The sequence below is a fragment of the Sclerotinia sclerotiorum genome, genomic scaffold (genome assembly GCF_000146945.2).
Source record: "Sclerotinia sclerotiorum 1980 UF-70 scaffold_12 genomic scaffold, whole genome shotgun sequence".
Taxonomy (NCBI): Eukaryota; Fungi; Ascomycota; class Leotiomycetes; order Helotiales; family Sclerotiniaceae; genus Sclerotinia; species Sclerotinia sclerotiorum.
This window is the reverse complement of record NW_001820824.1, coordinates 464685-476575: the sequence shown is the minus strand read 5'-3', so window position 1 is coordinate 476575 and position 11891 is coordinate 464685. Positions and strand designations below refer to the sequence as shown.

Here is an 11891-nt window from a genome sequence, read left to right as displayed (position 1 = left end):
TGTCGATTTGGGTTTGGAGCCCCTAGACCTGGAATTGAAGAACATGTTTCGGCTGGTAAAGATTAGTAATCTTTCGCAAAGTTTTGTTTGACCTTTATATGAAACATGAAACATCGTGGTCAAAATTAAAGTTGGTCAAGCCACATCTAGCGAAACCTAGCTTGAATCCCACTTTTCGTTTGTCGTGGGCCAACTGTTGAGTCGGCGTCTCTAAATCTGAAAACTCTACCATAAATGATTATCACAAAGGAACATACTTTCGTACTTTACAAGCAAGCGCTTTGCCAGGCAGATTACAGCGATTTCGCCACAGACAACTCTTCCGCTCGAACGGAATCATGATTTTGATATCTTCGACAGCAGATTACCAATTAATGAAGGAGCGATGAAACCTCGGCCTTGAGTGCTTGACTGCTTGGCACAATATATAGTCGGCAGAGATACGCCGTCTGGGAGGCAAGATCCATGTTGAGTTTGCGGGGATATGTCTAGGGTTACATATGAGGTGATTTTAAAAACACCGGGGAAAAGGCGGGGATATCTGCTGGCAAGTTATTGAAGATACAGAGTATGCTGGAAACGTTTCATCTGTATGGGGTTATCTGCAAAGCTCGAACGACTTTTAAGTCGGTCGTTCGAGTCGTTCGACTGGAGGACTCTCGAACAACCCGCAAAATATCATCCAGGACATTCTGTTCTGGTTATTGCTGTTCAAAGTAGGCCTCCGCATGATCAGCGAAGCTTCATTTCTTCAGTATTACCCCGGGTTCATCGGCTAGACGTTTTACCCAATGTCTGAGACTTTTGACAGCGGAGCGTAATGTCCCGTGCGGGGTCCCCACAAATTGGTTATATATATCCGGGCCGAGCCTCCGATTATCCCCTGTCTACAGGTTGTCATGATGGATTCTCCATTGACCTATCTCGTCAAGAATGTTCCTGACCATTTGGATATTTCACCGCGATATATGGAGGGCGACTGGGGTACAAGGATGTCTCGGAGTACGTCAATCTACCGAGATGTTACCTTGATTATGGATGAATCGGCAACATGGGAGTTGTTTCCCTTAGTCTATTTATGTATCTGTGTATATAGGCACTCTGGTTGAAGCTCATTCTTTTTCTGAAGCTCATTCTGCTTTCCTTTTATGTTTACAGTGACAAATTGATAGCCATGCTTTTCAAGAGTCTCATCTCCACGGTTGGAGTCCTCGCAACTTCGGCAAGCGCTACCATATACTATGCAGGAGTTGCTGAAAGTGGTGGAGAGTTTGGAGTCTACAGTATGTGTTCCTTGAATAATGTCAAATTTCACATTCGAGCATAGAAAGTTGGCGTTAGAAGGTTTGGATGTTCGAGATTCAAAGATACTAACATGGAAATAGGTGGATCAGGTACTGTAGGAACAGGATTGCCGGGAACATTTGGTCGAGATTATGAATTCATCAACAAATCCGCAATTGACATCTACGTTGACCAGAACAAGGTGCGTTCAACTACCGACTCTATCTCTAATGGCTCAACAGAGGAGTAGTTTAGTTGTGAACTAAAAGCGATAACTAACAGCTTTTTAGGCAAACTTGTTCCGTGTAGCATTCCTACTGGAGCGAATGTGCCCTCTTGCCACAGGCTTAGGCTCTACCTTCAACGAAACCGTAAGTTTCTCAATCATCTCCTCCCTCATCATCAGCCGAGCTAACATATAGAACAGCATTACTCTTACTACGCAGATGCAATTAACTACATCACTCAAACCAAATCATCCTACGCTATCTTGGATCCTCATAATTATATGCGCTATAATGATCCATCTTCACAACCATACTCTGGATCTATAATAGGTGACACCACCGATGCAAAGGCTGCCACCACTGCACAATTTGGTGCATTCTGGGGAGAATTGGCAAAAAGATTCAAGAACAACCAGAATGTTATTTTTGCGCTGATGAACGAGGTCAGTTTTCTTATACTATCCATGCTCCGTCTCCATGGCCTCTCCTTATACTTTCTATTACACGGAAGAAAATATTCGAGACTAACGAAAGTGCTAGCCCCACGATATGGCCACAAGCTTAGTAGTAAAGAACAATCAAGCCGCCATTACCGCCATTCGCAAAGCCGGCGCCAAGAACTTGTCAGTAGCACCCTCATCAACCCAATAGTTGGTAACAATACTAACAAAACACAGGATCCTAGCACCAGGTAACTCATGGACAGGAGGACACGCCTGGACCCAAGGCAGCGACCCCTCAAGCGCGCTTCTACAAACCCTCCAAGACCCCCTCAACAACACCGCCATGGACATCCACGAATACCTCGACTCTGACTTTTCCGGCGGCCATTCCCTCTGCTCCTCACCCGCTTCATCAAATCTCGCCGCTCTTACCTCCTGGCTCCAAACCTACAAGCTCAAAGCCATGATTACCGAATTTGGTGGCGCAAACGGCACAGAGTGCGAACCATATATTTCAGGCATGATTAACTACATGGCGGCGAATGATGTGTATATTGGATGGACGGCCTGGGCCGCAGGACCTTTCTGGGGAGCTAATTCTCCGTGCTGTGCGGATTCGGCACAGTGGGGAAGTTTGGAACCGGGAAGTTTGGCTGGTGATGGAAGTCCTGGGTAAGTTTTCTCCTATTTTTTTGGAGTTGATTGAGGATTCATGTGCTAATTGGATATAGATTGTACGAGACCGTTTGGTTGAAGACTATTCAGCCTTTGTTGCCTAAGACCTTGCAAAGATCGGGTCCGGCTACTGTGCACCATTAGATGGCGATGGAATCAATGGGAGGTCACTTTGTCTCCCAATATTCTTTGAGAATGTTACACTGAAGGGCACTCAGATAGTTAGTTCAATGGATGTAAATATAAAATCTTACTCTGTCCCTCATATTATCTACTCCGTGAGCTTCCATCTCGTCTAACATTACCTTGCCACTTGCGGAGATACATATACTTCCTATTGCACATCATCGCTCGGTTGATAAGATCAACTTCATCCCATTCCCATCCACAAATGCATCTCTCCTTGCTTGTAGCAGCTACCATCTCATGATTCATGATCATTTAGTGATATAATGCGATAAGTCATCCGTGTAAAATGGTAACAGGGTCCCATGTCGCAATATATAATCCATCCATTTGTGGAATCCGCCGTTTCTCAATTCGTTGCATCGATTTACGATAGTGTTGTCAGATGCTTGCTTACTGGCCCACTAGACCAGGCTCGGTACATCCGAAGAGGATTCTTGCGCGCCAATTATTAAAGCCAGAATAACCATGGTGAAGACTTGGTAGCGTTTTGCTAAACTTTGAGGGGTAGCTTCTAGTAAATCCAGGCTCTGAAGTGTGATTATTTAATTTCCTTTGACTTTGAGGTAATTTAAGGGTTTTCTCGTGTACCTGGAGCCAAATTTTATTATCTGCGCATGGTATATAGATACAATTACGAGGAGGATGCTAGTAAAGCCGAATCAGATGGCGGTGACGTCGTCGGTGGGCACTAAAATGGTTCAATTTAAGATGGATGAGAACTTAGATATAGATTTTTGGAAGGTAGGAGGTTGTACCATGCATGATAGCAATGATATGATTTGGTGCGAAATCACCAGAATGTAGTGTTCTTGGTGAGACTAGAGTTATTATCTTCTACTCGAACGTTCCCTCTTGTATGGGGCGTTTGACTGAAGCATCGGAGGGGGAATGTCTTTATGCATCTGGATAACATATTTTCCTTGTGAATATTTCGAGTTCTAGAAGTTTTCAGGCACAGTCATCATGTACAAGTAACCTTATTTACTTGAAACCATAGTAATGGCATTGCATCGACGATATGTGCGGTACCAAGATGAGCTCTAATACACTTTACAATGGAAAAAGCATTTAGTGAAACGTTTTTAGGATGGGAAACACGTCCATGGGGCGTAAAACTCCATAGTTTCAGGGTACTGATGACTTTGATATGCAGTCCCATGTCATTAGCGCCAATAGGATGAATCCCGACAATGGCTGGCTGGACAAAGCTTCAATCTTTCCCAACATCAGAGATTTTCATGTGCCTGTGTATTGGAGATGCATCTGAAGAATAGGGATAGATTGTACAGTAAACAAATGAACAAGGTTGATATACCTTCAACTTGTATTAATGGTAGTAGATGTAGCTTGATACATGGAATTCATTGTGAGTTGCGTATAAGAATGTTGAGATAGCCGTCTAGAAGAAACGATTGGATTTGCGGAAGTATTGCTTGAGTCTTGTACGGTGAGGTTACCCTTGAGGGCAACATATGCTTTGTTCTGCAGGAGCTTACCGGAAAATTGTCGAATTGAGACTGTTGCTGTGCGCTATACATGATGGGTCATTGTACTTAGTAGGTGTCTCAGAAGAACTTGTAAGCCTTGTTCTGAGCAAATACTTACGGTCACAATGTATTCAGCACCAAGTACTTGGGACATCATTTTGCAAAAGGTAACACAACCTCTGATATGAGCGCTTCCGAGCATAGATAACAAGGGGGTAAATACGACGCGAAGCCTTTACGACTTTGGGCTCTTGCCCAAACAACTTTCAGAAGCCATTGCTCTATGAATTTGAGTACGTCTGGAGCTATAGAGGTCCATGGAAATAGCAAACTCAGCCTTCCATAGTGCTTTTCCCTGCATAAATCTTCGTCCACAAGCACACAAGCATGGGCGCATAGACTTTTTGGGGATAACTAAGAAACGCAAACAAAAAAATAGGTGCAACAACATCGGATTTCCGCTTCAACAATTTCAAGAAGAGAAGCTGACAATCGTCCAAATCTTATCGTCAACATTACTGTTAACTTCCGGTGTAATTTCCAAATGTCTTCAAATGTCCTCGAAATGTCAATTATGAGCTAAGAAAAGAAAAGGGAAAATAAATAGATTTCTGAATCTGGGGAGATGCGACGTATATTTGTGCAACTGGCGATAAATATACCAATATTAGCGAAATCTTTCTTTGGGGAGGTGGGGAAGGGGGGGGGGGAGGGGGGGTGGGAGCTATAGCTTTGCAAGTTGTAAATTGTCATGCATGGAGAGAAACATTGCTTCTACTGCTGAAATCAGATTGAACATCTCCTACTAATTTTGAATGCTTCGCATTCTTAGCGAAGGGCAAAGCAAAATAAAAAAGGGGAAAGTCATTTTGTTTTCCTTGAAAGTTAAGTCTAGTACCCTACTTTCCGGCCACCTTTTTGTTACGACCAATCCTAACAGCTACTCAGGTGACTAAGCTCATGGTCACATGACCCAATATTGTCCCACCTAGAATCACTCAACTATAGGCAGTGGGATATAATGGGAGGCGATGGGATGTATAGTACGAAGGTCTATATAATCATGACGGATTTCCTTTGTATAGAGCTTTGTGCTCAAGATCAATCATTTAGTATATTCTACTATTAGTTACGAATTGCATTATTGTCATTACTTTAAGTCCCTGCTTGACGCCTAGTTATAAACCACCTCAAGAGCCTAGAGCACTTCCACATGATCTAGACGGCAAACCTGGTAACATTTATATACAAATTTGAAAATCTTAAAAATCTTCAACAACTTTTCAACAAAAATAAGTAAAAATAAACTATAAATTTTTTTCAAATATTTATATGTTACGACGGCTTCGGATCTCGTATCATGTGACCAATTATGTAATCACATGGTCCCTTCGATCCCCTCGGTCTCTTGATCGAAGGGACCGAGGGGACCAAGGGGACGATTAGCATGAAGGTCTATATAACCAAGATGGATTTCCTTTGTATAGAGCTTCGTGCTCAAGATCAATCATTTAGTATACTCTACTATTAGTTACGAATTGCATTATTGTCATTACTTTAAGTCCCTGCTTGACGCCTAGTTATAAACCACCTCGAGAGCCTAGAGCACTTCCACGTGATCTAGACGGCAAACCTCGTAACAGGTGGCCGGAAAGTAGAGTACTAGACTTACTAAAGAAATGCTATTTTTATATACTGATCGAATGTGGTTGAATGTCTTTTGATTCGCAAAGTGACAGTTGGAGCTTGCGCACGATTAGTAAGCAAATAGACTTATTCTATAACTCTATTGCTCCAACCTTTTAGATTTTGATTCAAACTTTCCATTCTTATTTACAACAGTATGTACGACTCCTTTGGAATATCGGAAATTGCTTTAACTATATGTTAATAGTTGTACTCGTATATATCTAGGTATGAATATATATTTATCTATATGTTCACAATTGTTTGCTTACGGATTTCGCTTTTTTTCTCTCATCAATCTTATATTTTTAACTCTAGAAACCTGCTTTTCGCTCCCACATTTTGGTGGATTTCCGCCAATCAGAGCTAGGTAGCCATGCCATCCACGAATCCTGTTCCAAGTTTTCTCTTTGGCGTCGCCAACAGATCGTCCCAAGGATGTTGCTGTCGCACCGCAAAATTCACTACAAATTTATCTGCAAAATGACATCGGCACCCAAAACAGGGACGCACCCCTGCGTAATACACTTCATGTACATAGGACCCTGATATTGATCCCTTATAATCATCTTGATAATCGATTGCATATCTCTTTTGACTGGAATAAGTGACCGTTTTCTACTCTTGGAGTAGATACTGTGCTTCTCTTATAGATATTGGAGTTTCCAGCCCGTGCATCTTTGACAATTCTACCAATTCTTCATTCCTGGAACAAAAATTAACGGTTGAAAAAATGGCTCAGCAAGGCTCGTCACAATCCTCTCCCTCTTCGTCGACAACGGAGAATCCAATAATAGCAGTTGGTAGGAAAGTCAAGTCGGTTTTGGGCACACATCAACGTCCGACCATTAGAATTCATCGTGACGCTTCGAATGCAGAGTCACGAAAGGGGTCCTCACCAAGGGACCTTTCAGAGAAATACAATGCTGACTCACCAACTCGTGGAAGCACACAGCATAGCCGTGCAGGACTGCCTGAACAATCTGCCACTGGAGCATCAACGCAGCCTCTTCCATCTCAAGGAAATGCATTTACCAATCGCTTTCGGTCACTTTTTGGTCGCGGAGAATACTCTACACAGCACGAGTCTTACGAGCATGAATATGACCCTGATATGGTGGATTTGTTGGACGTTGTAGGCATGTGCGATGAGACTGGTTGCTTAGGAAGTAGACTGACCCATTGCAGACCCAGAAATATCTACGCTTTCTACCCTTACCAATGTTCAGAACTCTCTTTTCGTACCTCAAATGGGAGGTATTGTCAATCGTCAGCCTACATATAGACTTTCAAACGGCTCTGGAGAAGTACGCACTATTGATAGGATCAAGGCAAAGTTGAAGAATCTAAGAAGTCCAGAAAAAGGAGTGGATGATGATACATGGAAGCCGCCGAAGCTACAATACGCTGTTCTACCTGATGGAGAAAGGCTTGTTGGTTGGACACCAGCTGAGGTTGACGAGCTAGATGATGGTGTTAGACATCAGCTACATTCTCGAAGAGCAAAGTTTAAGCGTTCACTGAAAGGTTTCAAGCAATATGTTCGCAGACGTAAGTTAACTCTTTGATCTGGTACCTAAGTTTTCTGACTAACGATAATTTCGCAGCTTTGGGACTGTTTATCACAGTCTATGCAACCTTGATTACGCTATTCGGTGCAGCCTGGGTACTCTTCCTCATCGGTTGGATTTCTCTAGGTTCCCGAAAAGCTTACATAGTCAACGTTGTCGATAACGTACTAGTCGCTCTTTTCGCAATCATCGGTGATGGCTTAGCCCCATTTCGTGCTGTCGATACATACCATATGGCCTACATAGCACATTACCACCGTAAAACTTGGAAACGTCGCGAAAAGCTCGGCCTGCCCGAATTATGGGATCATAATGATCTCCCGGAGCAACGCAAGGAGGATATCGCTTCACCTCCTCAGGTTGATATTGAGAGTCTGTGTGCCCGCCGAATGCCCAAAAGTTTCGCACGTAGAATCGCGCCACGCATACCAAAGAAATATGCCGACATGATGATAGCTCGCAATCAAACAGAAGTACAGCCAAATTACGAGTATACGGTTCTATCTCCAGAAGAACAAAGCGTCCTCGAATTCCACGAGCGAAAATTCTCTAAAAGTCACACCTTCTACAAGCCCCACGAAACAGAGACTCATTATGCATTTCCCCTCAAACTGCTCTTCGCTGTTGTCATCTTACTCGATTTACATTCTTGCCTGCAAATCACGTTGGGAGCATGCACATGGGGAATCCCCTACCAGCATCGACCATTCGCTCTCACGACCGTCATTCTCTGCTTTAGTATAACCTGCAACATCATGGGTGGAGTACTAATATCCATCGGTGACAAACGTACACGCAAACACGAAGTGATAGAAAGAATGATGAAACAAGAACTTACATCCGAAGTCGTCGAAACTATCAATACGCGAAAACTCAAAGAAGCGGAAGAAAGAGGAGAGATTGATCCGGAAATACGAAAGAGGAGAGAAGAAGAAAAGGAGAGGGAAGAAAATGAGGAGATTAAGAAAAGTTGGAAGAGTGTACCGAGTTTACCCAAGAAGTTGTTGGGTAAAGGAGAGGATCATAGACAGCCTAGTTTACCGGTGGAGGAGAGGAGTTCGAGTTCGAGTACACATGTGGACTCACCGAATAGAGCGGGTTCTACCTCTTCGAAGGACAAAAGGTCGAGCAGGAAAGGTAGTGCAGCGCTACAGCCTGTACAAGAAAATCCATCGGTAGCTCAGCCGACTTATCCTCAGCCTGTGGCGAGAAGAGGAGATGGGGTGCCATCGCAGAAGAAAGGGACGGGGCAGAAGGTTTTGGCGGGTTTCCGAAAGGCGGATTTGGATCGGAGTTAGATGGGTGGTACTTTCGTTCTGAGCTAGATAGGTTTTCCTTTAAGGGAAGACTAAAATGGGTTACATCTAGCGAAGAGAAAAGAAGTTGTACAATATTTCATAGACTGTCATTATTTCAGCGAGGCGTTTATGAGGGTTGGATGAGTGCGATGAGTGGGATGAGTGGATACCCTGGGTATGACATTAGATGGAAGGTTGCCGGATGATAATGATTGTAATATGATGAATTTCAATATTTTTACTGTGGATGTAAAAGGGGTTTTTACACGTGAGAATACATTTTGATATCTCAATCACTACTACTTTGTAAAGAACTGATGAGGAAACCAGGGTTTGAGGATAAATTGGCGTTGTTGTTTTGAGTTATTTTATCAAGACAAGAGCTGGATTTCAAACAATAGACATCGACAAACACGCATCGATTTAAAAACGTCTCCATGTCCATATAAAAAGACATCCAGTCAAACTCATGTACTGTATGTCCAAGGTAAAAGTTTTAATATATGTGGAACGGGGTCAAAGTTGAAGCAGTGCACCTCATCTCATAATGCTGAGAATTCTTGCAAAGTTTGATCTATGTATACCTGCTCTTAATAAGTTGCAATGGGGATTCGAGATTTATCCGTCTTGAGACGAAGTTATGGTTATTGCTAGGTATTGCATCACCCTCAAGAAAAAAAGGAGCTTCTGTTTTATGTTGATATCTAGGAACTTCTAGAAAGTCATGTATATCATTCTAGGTACTGCTCGGAATAGTTTTACACGTGCATACGTCTGGTATCATTGCTAGCAATGCTAAGGAAGTATGGAAAAAGTTAAAGATATTATGCTAATAATGTTTTTTTTAATTGATATTTTGTGATTCGTTTTGAAGTATTCCATTTATGATTTTTTAAATAACAGTAGACTGTTAATATAATCGAATACTCCGCAAACACAACATCCATCAAACATCTCCAAGTCGCAATAATCATATCACAACACCACAACCCATCCCTCCAACCCCGTTCATTCCACCACATAAATCCCGTCTCCCCTCCCCCAGCATACCACCCCAACTCGCAAAAATCCCCCACAAAATCGCCCCCAAAACCAGTAAACCAAACGATCGCAAAACTGTCACTCACACAGGAGGATGCATCTTCGAAGTCGGGGGCGGCTGAACCCAAACCACCGTCTCATCACCCCGTTTCTTCCACTCCATCACACGTGTTTGTGTTGTAGGGAGCTCGAGAATAATCCCCAGTAGAGACTCATCAATAGTTTTGCGATTGAGTGATCCTTCGATTATTGTATTGCTGGTTTGGATACTTTGGATGGTGTTTTTATTGGTGAGTTGGGAAGGTTCTTGGGCTTTGGGTGGGGTTTGGGCTTGGGTTGGAATTGTGGGGATGGGTTTGATGTTGTTGTGGGTAGTGTTGGGGGGTTGTTCTGTTTTTTTTTTGTGAGTGAGTGAGTTGTTTGTTGAGGATTTTGGAGGGCTTTGGTTTGAGGGTTTGTTGAGCTGTTTCGTGGATAGGGGGATAGGAGAGGTTTTTCTATATACCTTTTGATACTACTGGAGTTGAAAGTCCAACGACGGCAAGGGAGAAGAGAACAGCGAGGAATTTTCGGAGATGCATTTTTTAGGTTCATGTGATTATGGTGGTACGTACTGACGGTGGTATTTTTGAAATGATCTCTATCTCCAAGTGAAGATTTCACTTTATTTATATGACAGTACATTACATTTTTCACATGCAAGATGTTTTAATCAGAGAGCCGTTGTGTTCAGAGTGTCAAAGTGTCAAAGTATTCGAGGTGATCATCGTATTGTGGAAGTCTCACAAGAGTACACAAGCAGTCAATCTCTCGGATAACTGCGCAAAACAGAATTTAATAAGATCTTACTTATTTTGATGTTCCCTTCGATGCGGAAATATATCTTCCTGGCAGGATTTTCAAGTTAGAAACACAGCAGTAATATTGCTATTATACTTCACCGCCGTTATATACGCACAATTTAGCAGTATCCATACCTCACACACATCCACAGAATTGTAGTAGCCGACAATGATACGTATCAAAATTACATCTTAGCCTACCAGCTTGAGACGCGAGCACAGCAAGCGCATTGCTTAGGATACGAAGGTTAACGATGTACAACACAAGATCAACTCAACTTATCAGCTCAGCTCCATATCTCTTTTCTAACCCCATGACAGCAAAAACGGTACCGATACTGAACAATTCTTCAGTTTCGTCATATTCCCGCTTCCTTCCCATAGTGAAAGATCCTCACGTGGTGATGATCTTTTGCTACGGGAATATACATATAATAGTATACCAGCTGCAATCATCCGAGCCTTGTGTCTCGTACCGAGGAAGTTTATCATGATCTTGCCACAATATGATATATGAATAGGGATTCTTTTGCCGTTTTGGTATCATGAGCTTTGTGCTTGGATTTGACGTGTCTTTTTTCGATGATGCATTAACGGCGAGATCCGAGAGGTTGATGTGGTATGGATGTGGGATCTGTTTGTTTTGTGGTTTTTTGGGATATGGAATATCGATATCGATCTACGGGTATTCAAATCAGCACGTCATAATATATATCTCCTGCTCGTGACCCAAATCCTTATACCAAAGGCATAGATAGAAATGAGTGCTTTAATCAGACATTATTAGCTTCAATCCGTTCGCTCTCACCTCCCCCTTACTCATCTCATCTACTGACAAAGTTTCTTAAATCTCATCAAACAGTCCTATCAAGCGTCACATCAAACTTCTGGTCACACAAAATACACAAATATATATATCAAGGATATAGATAGCCATGAGCACATAATCAAGAGCGATCACCGGGATCATGTCCCGGTATCCGTTATCAGTATACCTTACGTTCTCCATCTTACTAAGGTTGCCTATCGTACTCCCATCCTGAAATACCTCTGCCAAAAGTCCCCGATAGAACGAGAGTGCACATTTTGAGATTTTATCCCTCAAACGAGTTTTGTCTCTTGCAACTCATGAGGAATCCATGGGGATT

At 42.6% G+C, this 11891-nt stretch overlaps 4 protein-coding genes across 4 annotated transcripts; 2 read left to right on the top strand and 2 right to left on the bottom strand.

Annotated features, from left to right (window-relative positions):
* Nucleotides 1-902: 902 nt before the first annotated feature.
* Nucleotides 903-2773, top strand: SS1G_08837 (hypothetical protein; the record flags this gene model as incomplete). Its single annotated transcript, XM_001590023.1, has 8 exons — nucleotides 903-1002; nucleotides 1173-1283; nucleotides 1386-1486; nucleotides 1575-1655; nucleotides 1712-1954; nucleotides 2052-2134; nucleotides 2189-2626; nucleotides 2686-2773. 8 exons carry the CDS (start codon nucleotides 903-905, stop codon nucleotides 2771-2773), a joined length of 1245 nt encoding a protein of 414 aa, XP_001590073.1.
* A 1362-nt stretch (nucleotides 2774-4135) lies between these two features.
* Nucleotides 4136-4459, bottom strand: SS1G_08836 (predicted protein; the record flags this gene model as incomplete). The annotated part of the gene is made up of 2 exons (XM_001590022.1): nucleotides 4136-4348; nucleotides 4424-4459. 2 exons carry the CDS (start codon nucleotides 4457-4459, stop codon nucleotides 4136-4138), a joined length of 249 nt encoding a protein of 82 aa, XP_001590072.1.
* A 2265-nt stretch (nucleotides 4460-6724) lies between these two features.
* Nucleotides 6725-8860, top strand: SS1G_08835 (hypothetical protein; the record flags this gene model as incomplete). Its single annotated transcript, XM_001590021.1, has 3 exons — nucleotides 6725-6794; nucleotides 7180-7542; nucleotides 7599-8860. 3 exons carry the CDS (start codon nucleotides 6725-6727, stop codon nucleotides 8858-8860), a joined length of 1695 nt encoding a protein of 564 aa, XP_001590071.1.
* A 758-nt stretch (nucleotides 8861-9618) lies between these two features.
* SS1G_08834 (predicted protein) lies at nucleotides 9619-10482 on the bottom strand (the record flags this gene model as incomplete). Its single annotated transcript, XM_001590020.1, has 3 exons — nucleotides 9619-9655; nucleotides 9988-10291; nucleotides 10407-10482. 3 exons carry the CDS (start codon nucleotides 10480-10482, stop codon nucleotides 9619-9621), a joined length of 417 nt encoding a protein of 138 aa, XP_001590070.1.
* Nucleotides 10483-11891: the final 1409 nt, after the last annotated feature.